The sequence below is a fragment of the Dromaius novaehollandiae genome, chromosome 4 (genome assembly GCF_036370855.1).
Source record: "Dromaius novaehollandiae isolate bDroNov1 chromosome 4, bDroNov1.hap1, whole genome shotgun sequence".
NCBI classification, from domain to species: Eukaryota; Metazoa; Chordata; class Aves; order Casuariiformes; family Dromaiidae; genus Dromaius; species Dromaius novaehollandiae.
The window spans coordinates 6,676,672-6,698,521 of NC_088101.1; the positions used below are offsets into that span (position 1 = coordinate 6,676,672).

Below are 21,850 nucleotides of genomic sequence, written 5' to 3' on the forward strand. Positions count from 1 at the left end.
ATTTCTTTTAATAACATTTTCACTACCTCCCTTGCTTTATTGCTACGGCACGGCAAAGCCTCAGGCCATCCTGAAAAGGTCTCAGCAATTACCAACAAATATTTATGTCCACTACAGCTTGGTAATTCAGAAAAATCAATTTGCCAGTAATCCCCGGGCGGGAAGGCCCTTTTTACTTCCCCTGGCAGGGAGGGGCTTCTTCTGACTCTCGGGATTATTTCTAAGACAGAGTTCACGTTTTAGTGTAACACCCTTTGCAATTAGGAACATACTAATTCCCACAGCAAACCTTGTAGCTGTTTCAGCCAACGCCTCGGCTCCCATGCGGCTACTAGCGTGTATTTGCTTCATCAGCTTCTTCGTTACCGGCAAAGTTCCCACACATTGTCCAGTAGATGTTACCCACCATCCTTCGGAAGTCTTTCTGCACTTCAAGATTTCTGCTAATTTATTTTCTTTTTCAGTGTATACGGGAATTTCCATTTTTAATGTTCTCTCTGGAACTGATGCTGCTACCGACACGGACAATGCTACCCTTTTTGCAGCCTCATCGGCCCTTTTGTTCCCTTGAACTATGTCAGTCTGTCCAGATTGGTGCACTTTGCAATGCACTACTGCTGTTTCTTTGGGTTTATTAACTGCTTCGAGTAGTCCCATAGCCTGGTGCCCTCTCTCAGGTACCTAAAGCTCAAATGGCTTTGTTAGGTTTGGAAGTCCTAATGCGGGAGCACTCAGGAGAGCAATCTTGAGTTCATCAAATCCTTTTTGGCGCTCGGGAGTCCACTCCAGCAAGTCTCCCGGCCCCTTAACAGCTTCACAGAAAGGCTTTGCCGTTAATCCAAAACGAGGTATGCAGAGGCAACACCACCCAGCCATTCCTAAAAAATCCCCTGAGTGCTCTTTTTGAATTTGGGGGGGCCATTGGACAAACCGCTTCTTCCCTTTCAATTCCTGTCAGCCAGAGCCGCCTTGGCCCGCGGGCTCCATCCCCTGGCAGCGCTGCCGCACCAAAAGCAGCTAACTGAAAGCCCCTGTTTCTGGCCCCCAAAACGCAGGCTTTAGCCTCTGCTTCCAACCGCAAAAATGGCGCGCTAAGCCTCTGCTGCTGATGCAAAACCACAGGGCTTCAGCCCTGCTTCTGAGCTCAGAGACGCAGGGCTTGGGCACCTGGTCTTGGCTCGAACACACAGCCTCCAGCCCCCAAACCCGCAGGATGTGGCCTCTTTTTGCACACCCCAAAACAGACGACCTCCCCTCTGTTTCCAAGTCCCCAAAAGCATGTCGCGGCCACTGGTCCCGAGCCCAAGCCCACGGGACTCAGCCCGGGCTCCCAGCACCAGGAGCAGCCGGGTTCCCCCGCCTGCCCCAGGTCTGGCCCCGGAGCCCCGGGCTCGGCCCCGTCTCACCCCCCCCGGCCCCGTGTGCGGGTCGGGGCAGCGGCAGCGACAGCAGCCCCAGCCCGGGCAGTTCCGGGCGGCACTCGGCAGCTCGGCCGGGGCGGCCCCGCGGGGGGAGCAGCGCCCGGGCCCAGGCCCTGCCCGGCCCCGCCCGCCCGCCGCAGCCCGGCAGCCCCGGCCCGCTCGCAGCCCCAGCCCTGGCTCTCCCCCACGTCCCCTCCCCCGCGGCCGAGCCCCCCCCACTCCTCAGCTGGGGCTGCCGCCCTCCCCGCCCCCAGCGCCACGCGGGGCGACGGAAGTGGGACGGAGGCACCAGAACGACGGCAGCCGCGACAGACCAAACTGAGCTTCTCGCACGCGGCGGCCCGCGCATGCGCCCTGGCACCGCCCCGCCCCCGAGCTCCCGGCTCCGCCCCCACCCCCGAGAGCGGCCCCGGCCCGGCCCCGCCCCCGCACTCCGGGCCTCAGAGCGGCCCCGGCCCTGGCAACGGCCCCGCCGCGGCCTGTGTCACGAGCCCGCCGTCCTCGGCCAGGCCGCGCGCGCTGCAGGGGACTTGCCGGCAGTGCGGGGCGACCGGTGGGACGTGCCGGCAGTGCGGGGCGACCGGTGAGTCCCGCTCCCCCGCCGCGGGACCGGGCTGCCCGTGCCCGGCCCCAGCGCTGCGCCCCCCCCGCACCCGCGGTCCTGCCATGCCCCTGGGGAGCAGCCCTGCCCGCTGCCCCCTCGGGGCCCCTCTCAGTGCCTCCCAGTGACCCCGGAGTCCCCAGGCACCTCCCAGTGCCCCCCAGTAGCCCCAGTGCTCCCCGCACCCCCACTTGCCCCTGGGTCCCTCTGCTCCCCCTGGGGCCCCTCCCAGCCCTAGTCCTAGTCCCACCCCATCAGCCCTCTCACTCCAGTTCCCCCTGGTCTCCCCGGGCAACTCTGGGTGCCCCCTCATTTCCCCAGGCACCTCCTGGTATCCCCCAGTGTCCGCAGTATCCCCAAGCACCTCCCAGTGCCCCCAGGGCCCCAGGCTGCTCCCCCTGCCCCCATCGCCCCAAGCACCTCCCAGTATCCCCAGGCCCCCCAGTGTCCCATATGCCCCCAGGCACCTCCCAGTGCCCCTCAGGGTCCCAAGTGGCCCCACTGTCCCCACTTGCCCCTCGGTCCCTCTACTCCCCCTGGGGCCCCTCTCATCCCCAGTCCCACCCCATAGGCCCTACTCACCCCAGAGCTCCCAGTGCCCCAGGCTGCTCCCACTGCCCCCGTCACCCCCAGGCCCCCCCTCACCCCGCTCTCTCCACTCCCCTGTGTCCCCAGGCAGCGCCACACTGCACCAAGGCCACATCTGGGGGGTGGCAGGGCCGGGGCCGGCGCAAGACCCCCCACAGAGCCCCACACGGCTGGCACTTTCCCTGCGAGGACGCAGCTTTATTGATCTCCTGCCCCGAGCAGCTGGGGGCCCCCGGCGTGGGGCACTGCGGCTGCTGCCCGCCACGCGCGGGGGGCCTCGATGGACCGCCACCTCCACCAAGCTGCAACGACACCGACGCCGCGGAGAGGCACCGTGGGCGCCTGGCCGCGATGCCACCGGCACCCCGTGGCTCCCGGCCAGGGCGGCTTCCCCGGCAGCACCCCAGGGCCATGCGAGCCCCACGCACCCCCAGCTGTTGGCATCCGCGGGGCCTCCGGACGCCTCCTTGGCCCGCGGGGCAGCAGCGCGGCTGCCAGCACCTACCTCCCGACAGGAACGCCAGGTCCTGCTGCTGCAGCCACGCGGTCGGCACTGTGTCCAGGAGGAGGCCTGGCATGAGGATGCCACTGTCAGGACAGGGCCACAGCCATCGCCATGGCCCCAACCCCACCTCGACCTCGACCTCCACCTCGACCCGATCCGGGGACGTGGCCGTGAGCAGTGCCAGAACCCAGCGCTGCCTCTCACCCAGGACGTGGACGGCTGCCGCCTGCGGCGCCACGCAGCTCCCCATGCAGCAGCTCCGGGCTGTGCTCCAGAGCCTCTCCAGCAGCACGGGGCAGTCTTGGGCCTGGGGCAACACAGGGGCGCAGGAGCTCGTCGCTGGCTCCAAGCACCCCTCTGTCCCCCCTCCATCCTCCCTCCACCCACGGCCCAGGCCCACGTGGCCCCCCGGCGCGGGAGACACAGGGCGGGCGGCCGGCGCAGGGACACGGCCCCAGCGCAGCGCTCGCTCACCAGGTGCCTGCAGATCTCATCCTGCAGCTCGGCCACGCTCAGCCCGATGCTTGCGGCGATGCGCTGCCGCACCCTCTTCGACCCCAGAAACGGGGCACACAGGTGCAGGGAGACCTTGCACGCCTGCAAAAGAGCACCGGGCCTGGTCACGGGGATGCTGCGCGCCTGCCCCAGAGCTGAGCGAGGAACCTTGCTGTCGCGGCAGCACCAGCCAAGGCCTGCAGACACATCAGCAACACGCGCCGGCCAGAGCAGCCCAAGGGCTCTTACGTTGCAGACGGCCGGGGCCGGGTCCCCGAGGTGCAGCACCAGGCTGGGAAATGCCACCTCCACCTCTCTGCTGAAAAATGACCTCCTCCGAGAGGCGGAGGAGGCCAGGGCGCCATAGAGGACGAAGGCCGAGCGGCGCAGCACCTCTTCCTCCTGCAATGAGAAAGGCCGTTGGGCAGAGGCTGCGAGCGAGGGCGCCGCGCACGAGCCACTTGGCCCCAGCGGGGTGCTGCCCGCGGGGGACGGCAGCCCCGCGACGACTCCCACCTGCCAACAGGAGAACGAGCGACTCCACTCACCGCCCCCCAGAACGCCCGGCTGGCCCTGGAGATCTCTTCAAAGGCAGAGCCCACGGCCCTCGCCTCCAGCAGCCCCAGCACCTTCGCCAGCACCAGCAGGCTCTCGGCAGCCACCTCTGTGCTGGCCGCGTCCTCCAGGCCTCTGAGCAGCACCGACACCACGGCCGCCCCGTGCCTCCGCAGCTGCAGAGCGACAGGCGCATGAACTGCTCACTGCTCCCACCTCTCACCGCTGCTCTCCGCCGCGGCGCCAAGGACGGCACTTGCCGGAGCAAGCCCGGAGCAGACCCCAGCCACAGGAGCCCCAGCCGGCACCCCGTGTCCCCTTTGCCACCCTGATGATGCCAGAGCGAGGAGCGCGGCCTCAGCACGGCCCCGCGCCTGCCTCTGCTCCTCTCTCCGGGCTCCTCAAGCCCCCCGGGCAGCTCTCCACTCCGGGCTGCGCTCAGAGCCCAGGAAAGGCCGCCTCACCTTCGCGGGTGCTCCGCTGGCCGCGTTGCCCAGACCTCTCACGGCCATCTGCCGCACGGTGCTGACGGGGTCGCGCGCTCTCTCCCCCAAGGCCTCTAGGAGCGGCTTCAGCAGCTTCCTCTCCTCCACTAGCTTGTCCTTCATCAGCTGCAATCAAGTCACGTGGCCGCTAGCATCGGCCGCGATTCGCGCCGGGCGAGACGCAGGAACCCCTCCGAGCCCCCCCTGCTCTGCTGCTGCCTCACCTCGGCAAAGAAAGCTGTGGCCGTGAGCCGCAGGTTGGCAGAGGGCGAATCCAGCCAGGGGAAGAGGCTCTGCAGCAGGCGCTGTGGGACGAGCTCTGCACGGAGCAGCACGCTGCGCACAGAGCACAAGCAGGCTCGTGACACGCAGTCACGCGGGACGGCCGCAGGCTGCGACTCCCACCTTCTCCCGCTCCCACGCAGACACCGCTCTGCACCTCAGCAGAGCTCCCAAGTGCGCAGGAAGCTCCCAGCAGCCCTTTCCCCGGGCGCATCCCGGGCTCTCACCTCGCCAGGAGACACACGCCGGTGCTGTGAGCCCGGGGCTCTGCCAGGGACGCCCACGCTCCCTGCTCCCGGAGCAGCCGCAGCCACCGATTGTCCAGGCACCTCGCCAGCACCAGCTCCAATGCCGCCACAAAAAGGCTGGTGAAAAAACCCAAAGAAAGCTCCAGGCACAGCAGTTTGGGGGAAGATTTCTCTTCAGCAGAGCCCCGCAACGGCCCCTGGCCGCAACACAGTTTATGGGCAGGAACGACCGTGCTGCGGCCAAATCCCCAGGCGCGCTGCCCTGCAGCGACCAGTCCCACCACCTCACGGAGGCAGCCCAGTGCCAGCGGGACAATTGGGTGCTCCTGCAAGGCCATGGACCGCACGACCAAAGACCTGGGGCACAGGCCAGCCCTGCCCCTGCCCCTACTCCTGCCACTGCCGCTCCTCACCTGCCCGGCATGTCAGCGCTCTCCAGGTCCCCAACGGACGGTGCCAGCTCCTCCCCCAGCGTCTCGCTGACCTGCCTCAGAAGGCCGGGAAGCAGGTAGGGAAGCAGGCGCTGGACCAGTGTCTTCCTCTGCAGCACTGACACCACCTCGCAGAGGGCGTGGGTGATCTGCACAGAAATCCAACCAAGAGCCACCTGGTAAAACAAGGGCTTTTCCCACCAGCCACGGCCCCTGCCAGCCAGGGAGCTTTCACTGTCTCCAATTCTCACTGCAGCGACAGCCTTGCGGCCCAGCAGCAGCAAACTGTCCTGGCTCCCCACACTGCTAACGCTGTCGCCACCCCGGCACAGCACCCCGCGAGGCTCCACGGGCACTCGCAAAGGGCACAAAACTCCCTTGTGCAGAAGCACGAGCTGGAAAGCAGACGTGGAGTGGCACTAATGCCTGGGCCGCTGACCGTACCGTGCGAGGCTCCAGGGCAGCCTGGCTGCTGCCCAGCTCCCGAGTGCAGCACTCGCTCCTGTGGCTGCTCTTTCCCGCTGCCCTTAACTTTTCAGTTAAGCACACCAGGATTTGGCACCCCAGGACGCTTCTCCCCAGGCTCCTCCACACCTCCACCATGTCGCTGCAAGGGAACAGATGCTTGCCCGTAAGCCCGCATCCCCGGGTACCTGCGGCACCCTCACGAGAGGCCAAACGCTCCCCTCGTCTGCATCGGGGATGGCGATGCCCAGGTCCGGACAGGGAAACGAGCCCGTGATCCTGCAGTGCTCGCCTTTCCTGGGGAAAAACCACCTGCTTCCGACCGGGACCCCCCACGCAGGCACACCCCACGGCTGGGTCTGGCGGCAGAGGGAAGGGCGAGTGCACAGACCTGTCTGTGGGCAGGCACGCCTGGAGGAGGCTGTCGAGCACCGGCTGTGGGTGAGAGTGGGCCAGGAGGAACACGGCCCGCAGCACAAAGCACCTGCGAGCGCTCTGCCGGGTGCTCCGCAGGCAGGTGTAAAGGAGGTGCACGAGTCTGGGCACCTGAAAGGAGGAAGGCGACAAAGAACGGCTCGGCACGTCCTTTCCCCGTCTGTCTTCGGGGCCAACAGCCAACAACAGAGAGCAGCCAAAGGTGAATGCAAAAAATGCCTCTCTCACCTCCTCCTGGAATATTTGCTCTCCGCAATCCCCCAGGAAGGTGAGCGTCCACCGCTCAGCGGCCCACGCGCACACGGGCCTGGTGCACAGCAGGCTCTCCACAATGCTGCTCATGAAGCCTGAGGCCTGGCCTCGGGGGAAATATTTGCAAACGAGCTGGGGAGAAATCAGAAACACAAGCGACCACCTCACAGGCTGCTCAGATGCAAAACTCACGTCCTGACAGCAGCACCCACACACACACACGCACACGCACACGCACACACATACATATTGTGGCCCCCACTCTGCACTCCAGGGGCCAGTTACCTTCGCAATGTTGGTGGAGGTGGCCAGCAGAGACTCAGAGGTGATGGCACTGAGCCTCTCACGCAGGCGCCCGATCTCGTTGGTCCAGGGCGCCACGTCTGTGTTCTCGGCTGCAGCCAGGAGAAAGAGGAGTCATGTTCGCGGGGAACCAACCTCCGGCCACGCGGGTGGATAAGGGAGGACCCAAGGGAGGGTGGCGAAGGCCACGTCAAGCCAGGGCCCCCCAACGTAGCGCAGTGGGTTTGCCAGCCAGGCGAGGGTCCGGCCGCAGACAGGGACGGTCCCTGGCACTGGGGACACCGTCCTGCCCTCAGCAGCGGGGACAGCTCTGCCCGCTCTCCTCACCTCCTGTTCGGAGCAGGTGGCCGAGGCAGGTCACTGCCCACCAGCGGGACGCGGCCGACGTGTCGCACGTCAGAGGCCCCAGCAGTCCCGCCAGGGAGCCGAACCACTCGCAGGCACGGCCTCGCTGTGGGAGCAAGAGGCAGGCAAAAAGGTCACCGGTAGCCCCGTGGCCGCTCTCCTTCTCCCGGCCTCACTGCCCCCAAGCCGCAGCTGACCTGGGGGCAAACGAGGGGCTGCCCTGCAGCCCCAGGAGGCCCAAAACCCAGCGCCTGCCCACACAGAGCTCCCTGTGCATGGGGTCCCCGCTCACCCTGTGCTCGCATCTCTCTTCATAAGAGCCCAGCACCTGCACGCACACCTGCAGGGCCCTCTCCCGCTCGCATGCGTGGGCCGAGGTGAGCCAGCGCCGCAGGACCTGGCACAGGCAGACCTGTCTCACCACGGGCATCCTTCTGCTCGACACCCCTCGCTGGCCCCCTCCCTTCCCGACCCTGCTACCTCCGCGGCCCCGGTCTCTCCGGGTGACCCGGCCCGTGGCAAGGAGCCCTTCCCCGTGGGGACCTCCCCACTCCGGGCTCCTGCCGTGGGCAGCATTGAGTTGTGCAGCACCCCTCGCTCACAGCTGCGGCTGGGGAGAAGCTCTGGCTCATCTAGGGGCTCTGCAGGACACTGCAAGCTGCCTGCAAGGAAGCTGCGGCCGATGGCAAAAGCCTGGATCCAAACTTTGGGCAAGGGGGCCTGGAACTAGGACCATTCCACTCTCCGCCAATGTGGGCGTTGCACCTAGTTACAGGGAAGCTCCCCTCCTCAGACCAGCCCCACGGGCACGATCCCCACGGCTCTGCCCCGCTCCGGCAGCGGCAACACTTTCCCTGCCACGCCGAGGACACTCACCTGCACCATGTCCTCGAAGCGGATGGGGGCCAGCTCTGCCCAGAGAAGGGCTCCCATGAGCTGGCCCAGCGCTCGCAGGGACGGCGCCTGCACACCCTGACACCAGAAAGGGGGACTGAGGCCGGGCACCCTGCGGAGACGCCAGCGCAGCCAGCGGCTGCCGGAGCATGGGGTGCCCGGACCTGAGCCCCCACCGAGGGGCAGCTGAGAAGGGCCAGTGCCTACCGGTGGGCATGAAGCAGCCACCGCCGTCTGCCCTCTCCTGTCCATCTGCTCCGGGCGACGAAGGCACACGATGCCCTGGCAGCACTGAGCCAGGAGGTGGCGGTTTTCCTCCCTGCTCAGACGGGGCTTCAGCTTGCTGCCAGCAGAAAAAAGGCACAGAAGACAGAGAGGCCGCTTACTAGCACTCTCCAGGCCGAGTCAGAGGACAACTGCCCTTGGCCCCATCGACAGCCCCAAATCCAGCACCCGCAGCCCCAGCCAGACCAGCCAGCTGCGCTGGGACATGCAGTGACTCCCACAGCCCCAGGGACAGACCCTACCTCAACTGCTGCATGGCCACGAGGGCCCGGGGGTGCACCGGGGACTCCTGGGGCTCTTCCTGAATCACCTCCTGCAAGTCACAGGCAGGCACACGCAAGGTGGGCAGCGGGCAGGGGTGCCGCAGAGCCTTCCCACCCACCCCGGCCAGGGGCTCTGCTGCCAGACCCCGCAGGCACCGGCTCCACCACCCCCATGGCTCCCACCAAGGCCCCGCAGGATGACGTGGCAGCTCCCTGGCGCCCGGACACACCACATTCCCCTGCCACGGCCTCGAGCAGCAGCACCCACGCGCCCCGCCGGCTGGGGATGCGGCTCAGGGCCCTCAGGAGCTCGCGCACTGCCCCAGGAGACCATCGGGCTCTGCACAAACCTGCCCCACGGCAGAGCCCAAAGCTCCCCTGCGCAACGTCCCCGGCTCTTGGCACTCACCAGCAGGGTCTGCAGCAGCTCCCGCTTGCAGCAGAGCTCAAACCTGGGGCCGGCGCCTGCAGCCTGGATGGCAAGGCTGATCTCAGTGATGCTCTGCACCAGGGAGAGCTTCAGCTGCGCATCCTGATCCCAGGGGAGAAAAACACACTTGGAGCTCTTCCAAGGCCCCAGGGCTGAAAGAGCAGCTGGGCTGGGGGGGATCCGCCTCCAAGCACAGCACAGGGACAACACTGTGCCCTCCGGGAGCCCCGCGGAACCCAGCTCAGCACCTGCGCCCCACCAAGGAAACCTCTCCCCTTCTGGGAAGGAGCCTCCCACGGGGAGGGGAGCAGCTGCCCAGCTGCCAGCTGGAAAGACCCCGCAGACCCTGGCCCACGGCAGCAGGGCGAGCAGCACTGGTGCTGGCTGTGACGGGAGAGGTGCGCGTGGCAAGGCCCAGGAGAGGCCGGAGCTGGCGGCACCCGGCCGGCTCTGCCTCGCACCCCGAGCACCCACCTGGCAGCCCTCTCGGTAGAGCTGCAGGACATTCGCCACCATGTCTCTCTCGACACGGGCGAGCAGCTGCTCCCTGGGGGCGCGCAGCGCCATCCGGCCGTACATCACCAGCAGCGCAGCGCGAGTAGCGCGGGTCCTTCTTGCCTTGCTCTGCCGGGGGGTCGACGGAGAAGCACCGAGACGTCAGCCCGTGGCCCTGCTGTGCCCGGGACCCCGCGCGCTCCCGAGGCGGGAGCTGCCCCGCACCCGACCGGTGGCTCAGCTCCCCACGCACCTCCCGGCAGCTCCCCGCAACAACACTCCGGGCCCTTTACCTTCTTGCGTTTCAAAGTCCCCGTGAACTCCTTCACCAAGGACAAGGCCAGCTGGAAGTGGCTCTCGGCACAGCGGGACACAACTGAAACCATGCCCTGCAGCACAGCAGAAACGGGCAGTCGCTCCAGCCCCAACGCCCAACCCTGGCCGGCTCTGCTTTCCCCAGGGAAACGGCCGCAAACAGAACAGCAGCAAGGGCTGCAGCAGGGCACGCAGAGCCCCTCTGTCCCAGGGACATGCAGGGGACACGCGGGAAAGCAGGGCGACACGAGGAAACTTCACCTGCGCCTGCCACAGCTCCAGGAAGTTGGCTGCTTTCAGGTGCTCCAAGGTCTGCTCCTGCACGTGGTGGAGACACCCACAAGCTGCCAGGGCCGTGCCGAGAGCCTTGTACAGGAACCGCTGCAAGAGAAGAGGCCGAGCCCCGCCTGTGGTGACAGCCCGGCCTGGCCAGAGAGGGCCAGGCCACACTGGCCACACTGTGCCAGGACCTGCCGAGGCGCCTGCGGCACCGGCCCCACAGCAGCCGGCGGCCAGCCCGGCCCCGCCGCCAGCTCAGCACAGAGGGGAGTGCGAGCCCCTTCGTGGGGAAAGAGAGCAGGCAGCAGGGAAACCAGCCCGCGCGGCAGAGCACCAGCGCCAGCCCTCGCCCCGGCCTGAGTGTCCCCGGGCTCTGCCGCCGCAGCCCTCGGGGCGCGCGAGCCACAGCCACGCCACGCAGGGAACAAACCTTCTCCCAGGACAGGCGGGGAGAGCTGCCCAGCTGCCGGCTCAGCTCCTGGCTCAGGCCCACGGTCCAGGCCTCACTCGCAATGAGCTCCAGAGAGGTTTGCAGGAACTAGGGCAGAGTGGGAGATGAAGCAAACGCCCCCCTGCCCTTGGCCGGGGCCTTTTGCTCATCCAAGTGGCCCTGGAGACTGCCGGGCAGAGCTCCCCCTCGCGACAGCCTGTCTCCTCACCCGCCCCTCTTGCAACCTGCCTCTCGCTCTTCCCCTAATGCGCCACTCGAGGCCCCTGGGCTCGGCACACGCCAGAAGCAGGCGGTGCCACGGCATGGGGCCACGCTGGAGGCCTCTGCCCCAGCCTTCGGCTGCATTTGTGCTCAGCTGTGCCCCACGTGCCGAGAGCAGCTCCTCTGAGCGGGCAGCACACACGGCTGGAGCAGGCGCCGGGGGCTCGGGACATGCCTGCACCGCTCGGTGCCCAAACAGGGAGCCCCCAGGTTCCTCCCACCACTTTTCCTGCCCCCCGTTTGCCCTATCCAGCAAGGGCCCCCACAGGGACGCTGTACCTTCAGCAGAAGGCTCTCCCACTCGGCCACGTCCAGGGAGCTCGCTGTTGTTCCTGCAAGGCCCGAGGAAGCAAAGCCCTCGCTGTTATCTCAGCGAGCACCACGGCAGAGCCCGGGTGTCTCCTTTGCAGTCTGATGCCCCAAAGCCTCAGGCCACCAGGCTGACAAGCGCCCACAAACCCGGCACCGTTCCCTGCTGCCAGGCTGGGGAGCTGAGGGCATTTTGCTGCCCCCTCCACCCCCCAGCCTCTCCCTCCCGCCAGCACTTTACCTGCCAGGTGCTGCAGCAGCAGGGGGATGTCTGCGGCCCACTTTGCCCCCACGGCTCCGTGGATCGTGCTGGGGAGCGCCTGCAGCAGCTGCAGGGCCGCGGCTCCACAGCCACCGCCCGCGTGTGGAGCCACTGCCGCCACCACCTAGGCCAGGGCAGGAGAGAGATGGGCTCGCTCCTGCCCCAGGAGCTGTGGCTACCCTGCAGGCAGGCAGGTCAGCACTGCCCCGGCTTGCAGCAGGCAGCCAGTGGCTTTGCCCAGGGACTGCCGTGCCACAGGAGGAGCAGGAGCCCCTGACAGGCACCCTGCGACACGCTCCTGCCTCCTCCCGGGGCACCCGGCACCGGCCTCAGCACCGTCTCTCCTGCCCTCTGCCCTTGCCCCAGCCACAAAAGTTCTTTCCCCGGGGCCCCGCTACTCACCAGCAGGCGAGCCAGCAGGGCCTGGGGAGCTGGCAGAGCGGCTGTGGGCAGAAAGAAAGGCTGCGTGAGACGCCCAGCCCCACCGGGCCCTGCCCGCCCCATGTCCCAAGCCCTCACGCGGGGCTGAAGGGGACCCCGGCTGCGCCGCCTCCGCACAGTCCCTGACGGGCTCCCACGCTGAACAGCTGCCGCTGAAGGCAGCCCCAGCACGGCAGGAACCAGCCCCTGGGCCCCGGCAAGAGCTGGGCGCAGCAGCGCCAGGTGGCTCTGCCCCTGCCCCTGCCCCTGCGCGGGGCTGGCAGGGGACGCAGGCACACGCGCTGCCCTGCGCCCACCCAGCCTGGCAGAGCGCGCCATGACTTTCTGCTCCCCACCTGGCTCCTCAGACTCCAGGGCCTCAGGCGCCGCCTCCTCTTGCTCCTGCTCTGCCCTGTCCTGTCTCTCGGTCAGGCTGCGCAGGCAGCGGCAGAGCGGGACCATCATGCCCGTGTACTTGGCTGGCACCACGTACCACAGCAGCTTTGGCCACAGGAGCTGCAGGCAAGAACCAGGCCATTTGGCACACTGGCGTTTCCACCTCTCCAGTCCAGTTCCCCCATCACTGCCGCATCTCTGGCACCGGCCCAGCCCCTCGGCCTCGCTCCTTCCCTAACTCAGCAGCTCCGGTCTCGCCCTGCCTTCCTCCTCCACCTTCTCTCCCTCTCGCCCGCCGTGCTTCGCACCCCTTTCCACCTCCCAGCACCAGCAAGTCCGGCCCCGCAGAGCTCGCCCCAGCTCTTCTCAGCTGCGCTGGTGGCTAAGGTGGGGGGTCCCAGCGCACAGGTGGAGGACGACTCACTTTGGCCACCGCTCCGGCAGAGACATCCAGCGTGCCCAGCACGTGGGCGCACAGGCTCTGAACAGCCCTTTCTTCCCGCGCTTCCACCATGCTAAGGTTTCCCGTTGCCTGCAAGACAGACGTGGGAAACACCCGTCACTGCCCCATCCCAGACCTCGCGATGCATGCGACAGGGAGGCCGCTCCCTCCGGGGCACTGTGGCCGGCGGCCCTGCTGTGCCGGGCTCCCCGCTGCCAGGGACACCCACGGCAACATGGCACGGCCAGGGCATGGGAGGCAGCCCCGGTGCCGCACTCTGCCCTTACCAGTCTGCCCGAGGCCCGGCTGAACTCGCTGAAGAGGTGCCCCACCACGTCCCACGCCGAGCAGCCTGGGGCACTGGAGCGCAGCAGCTCCCCAATGAAATGCAGCACTGCCCTCCTCACCTGCAGTCACGGGAGGCTGCAGTCACGACCCGGCCCAAAGCCCAGCGGAGCTGCCTTCGCCGTGCTGCAGCCCTTCTGGCTGGGCCGCGCAGCAGCAGCCCTCACTCCCTGGCCGCCACCGGCCTCCAGCCCCGGGCCCTGCCTTGGCCTGTGGCTATGGCCTCGCCAGGCTCTGCCCGGGAAAAGGGCTGCTGTGCCCCGGTGGCAGCACCAGCCCTGCCCAAACCAGCTCACCTGGGCCGCGGGGTCATGGCACACGGACTGCACCAGCTTCGCAAACAGGGGCAGCTTCTCCCTCGTGTCTGGGGCTGCAGGAGACAAGGAGAGGTGGGTGCTGAGGCCGAGCCCCCGTTCCTGCAGGGATTCGTCACAGCTCCCCGGCTTTCCATAAACAGGCGGGACAGAAAAGCAGGGCCAGACTGCGCGTCAGAAGAAGCAGCAGCATCCCAGGGGGACGCCATTTCTCTGGCCTGCCTTACTGACCGTCAGAGCGGACCAGAGCTTGCAGCACTGCCACGGCTGCCACGCGATCGGCCTTGCTCCCGTTCCTCAGCTTGTAGTAGAGGAACTCGATGGTCTCCTCCGGGCAAATTCGGGCTGTGGGGAAGAAATCACGCTTGGCATCAGTGAGCAGTGTCTTCCCACTCGGGCAGGTTCGCAAGAGAGCTGCTGGGACACGGCAGTGCGGCACCAGCTCGCCTCTGCTTACCCTGCAGCACCATGCAGCGGCACAGCTCTGCTCTGTGCTCTGGGCTGGGCGGCTCCATCTCATCGCAGAGCTGTGGGAACAAGGCACGTTTCAGAGAAAGCCGGATCGGCGGGGAGAGGGACAGAAAAGCAACCGCACTGTCAGCGCTCGTCTCGCGGGTGGCTCTGGGCACAGAGCCACAACCAAAGCCCCGAGCCCCAGGCACACGCAGAGCTGTGCAGCAGCCAAGGCTGCCCAGGAGCCCCAGGCCAGCGACGCGGCACCAGGCCTTACCTGCTGGTGCACAGCAGTGGCGATGGCCAGATGCCTGGCCCGGGGCACGCGGGTCTGAATGTCTGCCACAGCCCCCAGGAAATAGCCGAGACTCTGCAAGGGAGTGTGGGAGGGAGGGAGAGGGCGGCTGTCACTGCGAGCCACCCAGAAAGCGAGAAAGCAGCATCGCTGGGAGATGCCGCGGCTGGAACCCACTTGCAGGGAAACCCCAGCCCCGCACGGGGCTTCTGGCTCATCCTTCCCACAGAGCAGCACCGCGAGGTCTCTCTCCTCCACGCAGCCCTGCCGGGATGGCCTTTCCTGGCACACTGCCCCCCCTTGCACCTCTCCCCGTCACAGGGGCTGGACGCGGCCCTGGGCGTGAGGGCAGAGCTCCTCACACACTCCCAGCCCCGGGAGGCGGCGCAGCCTCCCCTCCCAAGCCACTCGCCCCAGCCACTCACCACTCCCTCCTGGCCCTCCCGCCATGCTGGTTTCTTCCAGCATGAGCCCAGAAAGCCCCGGGCCCCCATTTCCTCGTTCCTGCTCCAAGGGACCTGGCTCCTTCCAGCACCCCACAGCTCCCCGACACCTCGCGGCACCCCCATGGCCCCTGGCCGCGCCATGTCCCGCACAATGCCTCACCACGGTCACCCCAGAGGGGTCCCAGACTTCCCGATACTGCTGCAGCAGCCAGAGGAGATGCTCCCAGGCGTGCTCACGGTGCTCCTCCACGTGCAGGAGGACACCCATCATGGCACCCATCGCCCTGAGCACAGCCTGCTTGACCTGCCGAGGGACGGTGACACGCCGTATCAAGGGCTGAGGGTCTCTCCAGCGCTCGCCTCCCCCAGACACCAGCCTGCCCTTCCCGCACGGGGGCTTCCCCTTCCCTGTCGCCCCTGGTGAGAAGGGCTCGCTGGCCAGCACAGAGAGCATTTCCTCCCGGCACCCCCAGCCTCCCCCGTCAAAAGGCCCTGGCATTCGGCCGCTTCCCAGAAGGCAGCCCCCAGTCCCCGGACTCCCGGCTCGGGGCGCTTTCGCGACCAGCCTGCTCCCTTTGGCCCCTCGCACAGTGCTGCGGACAACCCCACTGCTGCCCACAGCTGCGAGAGCATCAACACTCACCTCTTCCTCCTCGCAGCACCGCCGCTTTCTGCTCACGTAGCAGAAGAGCGGGTAAACGTGGGCACAGAGCTGGGCAGGCCCCAGGCGAGGGAAGGCACCTTTCTCCCCCTCGCGGAAGTACATGCTTATGCTGCTGCACCACTGCTCCAGAACTGCAGCACAAGAAGGGAAACAGGATCGCACCAAAGTCTCTGACTGGTGAAGACCTTGCACTGGCCCGCGGGCCTGCTTTAAGCCCAGGCCAGGCTCGCCAGGGCACAGGTTGCAAGGAGATCTGCCTTCAGGGACGCGTTATGCCATGGTCTGAGACACCTGGATGGCAACGCTGCCTTGTTTCTCCCCTCTTCCACCCCAGCACCACACCTTCTCCTCCGCACAGCCTCGCTCCCTTCCACCACTGCCCGCTGCAGCCCCAGCCTCCCCCTTCCCAAACGTCTGCCCCTCAGCACACGCTTGGAGGTTTTGGCTGTTCTTTCCCATGCTCTCCCTTCAAGGCCACCAACACAAAGCCAGGCTGCCCTCAGGGAAAGGGAGGAGAAGGGGGGGAACAAAACTGGGCAGAGCTCGGCCAAAGGTAGCTAAAACTGGGAGGCAAGTGCGGGAGCAGAGAGAGCAGGCAGGGACCCAAGAGCTCCTCAGGGCACCTGCACCCAGCACCATCCCGGCCAGCCCACGGACCCCACCCCCGGCGGCACCCGCTGCTCCCGCACGTTGAGGGCACTTGGTGGCTGCTGAGGCTGGAGCTCGCTGCAGGCTCAGCCCTGCCGTGCCGGCCCCGAGACCCCGGCGAGGCACCCAGGGCCACCCCGATCCCTCCCCCTCCCCCTCCCCCTTCCCCTTCTCCTTCCCCTTCCTGTGGCCCAACCATGGACCCAAAACTCACCGCCGCAGACGGCGCACAGCATCCGGCCGCTCCCCACCTCGCTCAGCACGCCGCGCAGGGCTGACAGGGTCGTTGCCGCAAAGGGCACGCACTGCAGGGCTGCAGAGAGGGCAGGGGTGGGCGACCCTGTCAGCCAGAGCCGCCTTGGCCCGCGGGCTCCATCCCCCGGCAGCGCTGCCGCACCAGGGCCAGGGCTACGGGGCCGCGGGGCTGTGCCAGGGGCAGGGGGACGGGAGAGCTGCCGCAGCACTGGGAGAGGCCCCGGCACGAGGAGGCTCCTGCCAGGGTGCCCGTGTGCCGGCCGCCTTCCCCGAGGTGCGTGGGAAAGCCCTGGGCACAGCGAGGGTGATGCAGGGCAGAGCCTGGCGTGTTTGGTCTCTGGCGGGTTCCCTCCAGCCCAGCCCAGACCGTTCTGGGCAGGGGCAGGAGTCCCGTCTCCCGCCCGGCACCCGCTGCAACCCGCAGCAGCAGGCTGGGGGGGCCGTACCGTAGCGTGTGGCGAGGTTGCGCAGGGTGATGAGGACAAACTCCTCCGACGTCTCCTCCAGGGCCTTCAGGTGGCCCTGCAGCGCCGACACCACGTCGCACAAGTGGGAGCGGGCCAGCGCCACCAGGACATCACTAGCCGCCGTCCTCACGGAGGCCGTCCCACCCTGGAAGACAGCAGCTCGCGTGTGGCAGGAGCACGACCGGCCGTCTCCCACGGCTCCGCCTCCAGGCAGGACACACAACCCGTAACTTGACTCCGACCGTCCCTCGCTCACAAACAGCCCCGCGGCCACCTCTCTGCACAGCCCCGGGCCACCGCCCCAACCCCCCGCCAGGACAAGTCCCAAAGGCTCTCCATAGGACGGCCAGGCCGGGCGCCGGCGTCCGGTGTCACCCTCAGAGAGAACAAGCTCACCTGGGCCGCTCGCAGGTCCTCCAACGCCACTGCTATCACTCTGTCCACCTCAGAGCTCTGCAGATGGCTCTCGTCGCCCCACAAGACGCTCTCCAGCTCGCGGTAGGTCTCCGCTCTGCTGCCCTGGGGACACACCGCACACGGCAGCGATGGGACATGCCGCCCCGCAGCAGCTCCGCCACGCTGACGCCGCGGACGAGCTGCCGGTGCCGCTCAGCACAGCCGTCGGGAGCAGGCGAGAAACCCAGCACTGGGATTTCCTGACCCCGCCCCCAACCCCGGGGACACCGCCACCTCCTGTGGGAAAGGAGGGCACGCGGGAGCCTCCGCCCAGCACCACCGGCAGGATCAGCGTTTTGGGATGAGGCGCAGCAGGAGGGCAGAGGTGCCGCTGGGCGAGATCAGCCTGCGGCACTCGGGGAAGCCAGGGTGCTGCGGGGAGCCCTCAAACCCCACGCAGCCCCGCAGGACGCCCCCGCCTCACCTCGGCGTCTTGCAGCCGGTTCAACAGAGAAGTCACCACGGTGGCAAAGGTAGCGATGGCCACAGGGACAGACCCGGCCGCCTTGCCGCCGTCCTCACCACGCGCGGGTCCCGACTGGGCACCTACACAAGTGAAGAAACCTGGAAGGAAAGCAACCGAGGGTTTGCATCGCTCCAGCAGCCGCAGGGACGGGCCCCGAGTCGGGCAAACGTCTCCCCAGCTGGAGCATGGGCCCGCAGGAGAGGCCGGTGGAGCCGGCTCTGTGCAGCCTGGGGAAGAGCAGCCCGGGGCAGCTTGGGGCTGGCCCCAAGCGCGTGACCCTGGCTCTCCCTGTGCCAAGAACGTGGGCACCAGCAGGTCCCCGTCCCCCCCACCAGCGTGCTGGCAGGCGTGGTGCTGAGCGCGGTGCCGGTCCCCACCTCGGAGCGCTCGCAGCACCCCCATCGCGGCAGGACTCCCTATACAGATGTGCTGCTCCACCAGCACCTCCTCCCACGGGAGCCGCGAGCCACTGGGCCAGCACCGGCCTCGGGGAGGGGAGAGACCCACAAGGGCCACTGTGACACGCGGGGGCCCCAACGCCTCACAGAGGGCTGCTGGCAACGTGAGGCTGGGGGGGGCAGGCACCGGGGACACACCCCCACACACCCCCCAAACGTGGCACTGTCCCAGGCTCCAGCGCTCGCGGTCGCTCCTCGGCCCCCAGCCCTTTCCAGCGGCGACTGTCTCCTGCCGTCACACAGGGGCAAGTGCTCCGGCAGAGAGGCCCTGGGAGCCAGTTCGCGCCATTGCTCACACAAGCACCTGGTCATTCGGTCGCCTAGAAAGCCTCGCTGGCACCCGGGGCCTGACGGCATCGAGCCACAAGCTGCCAGGTCACACAGGCTGCAAAGCTGCTCTCCAGTCCCCCGGCCAGCCCACAACACAAGCGTTTTGTTTAGATGTAGCAGCACTAATTCATTACAAGGTCGTGGAATAAAAGCTGGTGCCAGGTGGAAGGCAACGTTATCGCCCTTCCCTCCGGATTTAGGAGCTGCGTCCCTGCAGCCTCGACGAGCCTTCTGATAGACCCGGGCTCCCTGGGCTCAGCGCTGCACAAAGGCAAAGCAAAGCTGGTCTTTGCAAGAGTCCATACTTTAAGAAATTATTAATTACACAGTCTAAATTTAGAACTGATTCACTTCTAATACAACTCAGATATCTTTATATATTTTTAACTTTAAAGGTTGAACTTGTTCAGCTTTCCACGTCTCTCGAGGTACTGCTTTCACTTAGGTGTAGTGGGTCCAGGAATCAATTCCCTGCAGCTTCACAGCAGCATTTGTTGTTAGCAGTACAAGATACGGTCCTCTCCATTTTTCTCTCAACGGCTCATCCTTCCAGGTTCAAAGACACACTCGATCTCCCGGCTGCAATGAATGTACAGGTGAATCTAAAAGCACGGGAGATCTTAACTGGATGTACCTGCGGAGAGAAGGAAGAACCTTTGCCAGAGACAAGAGAGAATCCCTTAAAATTTGATCCCCCTTAATGTGCATTGGAATTGCATTTCCAGTTAAATTTACAGGCTAAGGTTCAGCATACAGAATCTCAAAGGGACTAACTTTCTCCCTACCCCTTGGGGTTATTCCGAGTCTTAATAATGCCCGAGGGAAGACATCAGTCCATTTCATCTGAGTCTCCTGACACAGTTTCCCTATCTGTCTCTTCATTGTTTGATTCGTTCTTTCCACTTTTCCCCTGGATTGTGGCCTCCAGGGGGGATGTAAATCCCATTTAATTTGCAGTATTTTTGAGATTTCCTGTGCTATTTCTGCTATAAAATGAGGTCCCCTATCCAAAGAAAATCCTTCTCGTACCCCAAATCTTGGTATGATTTCTTTTAACAACATTTTCACTACCTCCGTTGCTTTATTGCTACGGCACGGCAAAGCCTCAGGCCATCCTGAAAAGGTCTCAGCAATTACCAACAAATATTTATGTCCACTACAGCTTGGTAATTCAGAAAAACCAATTTGCCAGTAATCCCCGGGCGGGAAGGCCCTTTTTACTTCCCCTGGCAGGGAGCGGTTTCTTCTGACTCTCGGGATTATTTCTAAGACAGAGTTCACGTTTTTGTGTAATACCCTTTGCAATTAGGAACATACTAATTCCCACAGCAAACCTTGTAGCTGTTTCAGCCAACGCCTCGGCTCCCATGCGGCTACTAGCGTGTATTTGCTTCATCAGCTTCTTCATTACCGGCAAAGTTCCCACACATTGTCCAGTAGATGTTACCCACCATCCTTCAGAAGTCTTTCTGCACTTCAAGATTTCTGCTAATTTATTTTCTTTTTCAGTGTATACGGGAATTTCCATTTTTAACGTTCTCTCTGGAACTGATGCTGCTACCGACACGGACAATGCTACCCTTTTTGCAGCCTCATCGGCCCTTTTGTTCCCTTGAACTATGTCAGTCTGTCCAGATTGGTGCACTTTGCAATGCACTACTGCTGTTTCTTTGGGTTTATTAACTGCTTCGAGTAGTCCCATAGCCTGGTGCCCTCTCTCAGGTACCTAAAGCTCAAATGGCTTTGTTAGGTTTGGAAGTCCTAATGCGGGAGCACTCAGGAGAGCAATCTTGAGTTCATCAAATCCTTTTTGGCGCTCGGGAGTCCACTCCAGCAAGTCTCCCGGCCCCTTAACAGCTTCACAGAAAGGCTTTGCCGTTAATCCAAAACGAGGTATGCAGAGGCAACACCACCCAGCCATTCCTAAAAAATCCCCTGAGTGCTCTTTTTGATTTTGGGGGGGGGGCACTGGACAAACTGCTTCTTCCCTTTCAATTCCTGTCAGCCAGAGCCGCCTTGGCCCGCGGGCTCCATCCCCTGGCAGCGCTGCCGCACCAAAAGCAGCTAACAGAAAGCCCCTGTTTCTGGCCCCCCAAAACGCAGGCTTTAGCCTCTGCTTCCAACCGCAAAAATGGCGCGCTAAGCCTCTGCTGCTGATGCAAAACCACAGGGCTTCAGCCCTGCTTCTGAGCTCAGAGACGCAGGGCTTGGGCACCTGGTCTTGGCTCGAACACACAGCCTCCAGCCCCCAAACCCGCAGGATGTGGCCTCTTTTTGCCCGGCAGCCCCGGCCCGCTCGCAGCCCCAGCCCTGGCTCTCCCCCACGTCCCCTCCCCCGCGGCCGAGCCCCCCCCACTCCTCAGCTGGGGCTGCCGCCCTCCCCGCCCCCAGCGCCACGCGGGGCGACGGAAGTGGGACGGAGGCGCCAGAACGACGGCAGCCGCGACAGACCAAACTGAGCTTCTCGCACGCGGCGGCCCGCGCATGCGCCCTGGCACCGCCCCGCCCCCGAGCTCCCGGCTCCGCCCCCACCCCCGAGAGCGGCCCCGGCCCGGCCCCGCCCCCGCACTCCGGGCCTCAGAGCGGCCCCGGCCCTGGCAACGGCCCCGCCGCGGCCTGTGTCACGAGCCCGCCGTCCTCGGCCAGGCCGCGCGCGCTGCAGGGGACTTGCCGGCAGTGCGGGGCGACCGGTGGGACGTGCCGGCAGTGCGGGGCGACCGGTGAGTCCCGCTCCCCCGCCGCGGGACCGGGCTGCCCGTGCCCGGCCCCAGCGCTGCGCCCCCCCCCGCACCCGCGGTCCTGCCATGCCCCTGGGGAGCAGCCCTGCCCGCTGCCCCCTCGGGGCCCCTCTCAGTGCCTCCCAGTGTCCCCAGTGACCCCGGAGTCCCCAGGCACCTCCCAGTGCCCCCCAGTAGCCCCAGTGCTCCCCGCACCCCCACTTGCCCCTCGGTCCCTCTGCTCCCCCTGGGGCCCCTCCCAGCCCTAGTCCTAGTCCCACCCCATCAGCCCTCTCACTCCAGTTCCCCCTGGTCTCCCCGGGCAACTCTGGGTGCCCCCTCATTTCCCCAGGCACCTCCTGGTATCCCCCAGTGTCCGCAGTATCCCCAAGCACCTCCCAGTGCCCCCAGGGCCCCCGGCTGCTCCCCCTGCCCCCATCGCCCCAAGCACCTCCCAGTATCCCCAGGCCCCCCAGTGTCCCATATGCCCCCAGGCACCTCCCAGTGTCCCCAGTGCCCCCTACTGTCCCCACTTGCCCCTCGGTCCCTCTACTCCCCCTGGGGCCCCTCTCATCCCCAGTCCCACCCCATAGGCCCTACTCACCCCAGAGCTCCCAGTGCCC

The 21,850-nt window shown here is 65.9% G+C and overlaps 3 protein-coding genes and 3 long non-coding RNA genes across 6 annotated transcripts; all 6 read right to left on the reverse strand.

Moving 5' to 3' along the window:
• Positions 1 to 3,735: 3,735 nt before the first annotated feature.
• LOC135328233 (protein maestro-like) lies at positions 3,736 to 5,146 on the reverse strand. The gene is made up of 6 exons (XM_064510973.1): positions 5,056 to 5,146; positions 4,875 to 4,969; positions 4,630 to 4,776; positions 4,159 to 4,341; positions 3,860 to 4,012; positions 3,736 to 3,807 (listed from the first exon to the last, which is right to left on the reverse strand). Exons 1-6 carry the CDS (start codon positions 5,144 to 5,146, stop codon positions 3,736 to 3,738), a joined length of 741 nt encoding a protein of 246 aa, XP_064367043.1.
• On the reverse strand, positions 5,146 to 6,891 carry LOC135328094 (maestro heat-like repeat-containing protein family member 7). Its single transcript, XM_064510301.1, has 5 exons — positions 6,740 to 6,891; positions 6,468 to 6,622; positions 6,056 to 6,218; positions 5,594 to 5,760; positions 5,146 to 5,297 (listed from the first exon to the last, which is right to left on the reverse strand). The coding sequence occupies exons 1-5, from the start codon at positions 6,851 to 6,853 to the stop codon at positions 5,156 to 5,158; spliced, it is 741 nt and encodes a 246-aa protein (XP_064366371.1). The 5' UTR covers positions 6,854 to 6,891; the 3' UTR covers positions 5,146 to 5,155.
• A 60-nt stretch (positions 6,892 to 6,951) lies between these two features.
• Positions 6,952 to 9,379, reverse strand: LOC135328238 (maestro heat-like repeat-containing protein family member 2A). Its single transcript, XM_064510983.1, has 8 exons — positions 9,263 to 9,379; positions 8,833 to 8,903; positions 8,513 to 8,648; positions 8,288 to 8,383; positions 7,704 to 7,808; positions 7,394 to 7,517; positions 7,026 to 7,158; positions 6,952 to 6,958 (listed from the first exon to the last, which is right to left on the reverse strand). Exons 2-8 carry the CDS (start codon positions 8,844 to 8,846, stop codon positions 6,952 to 6,954), a joined length of 615 nt encoding a protein of 204 aa, XP_064367053.1. The 5' UTR covers positions 8,847 to 8,903; positions 9,263 to 9,379.
• Positions 9,380 to 11,744: 2,365 nt separating this feature from the next.
• Positions 11,745 to 12,489, reverse strand: LOC135328098 (uncharacterized). The gene is made up of 3 exons (XR_010388821.1): positions 12,432 to 12,489; positions 12,058 to 12,098; positions 11,745 to 11,779 (listed from the first exon to the last, which is right to left on the reverse strand). It is a non-coding gene; the product is annotated as an uncharacterized LOC135328098 (long non-coding RNA).
• Positions 12,490 to 13,809: 1,320 nt separating this feature from the next.
• LOC135328096 (uncharacterized) lies at positions 13,810 to 14,964 on the reverse strand. Its single transcript, XR_010388819.1, has 4 exons — positions 14,927 to 14,964; positions 14,303 to 14,395; positions 14,030 to 14,099; positions 13,810 to 13,917 (listed from the first exon to the last, which is right to left on the reverse strand). It is a non-coding gene; the product is annotated as an uncharacterized LOC135328096 (long non-coding RNA).
• A 1,821-nt stretch (positions 14,965 to 16,785) lies between these two features.
• On the reverse strand, positions 16,786 to 17,759 carry LOC135328097 (uncharacterized). Its single transcript, XR_010388820.1, has 3 exons — positions 17,681 to 17,759; positions 17,197 to 17,319; positions 16,786 to 16,945 (listed from the first exon to the last, which is right to left on the reverse strand). It is a non-coding gene; the product is annotated as an uncharacterized LOC135328097 (long non-coding RNA).
• Between the last annotated feature and the right edge of the window lie 4,091 nt (positions 17,760 to 21,850).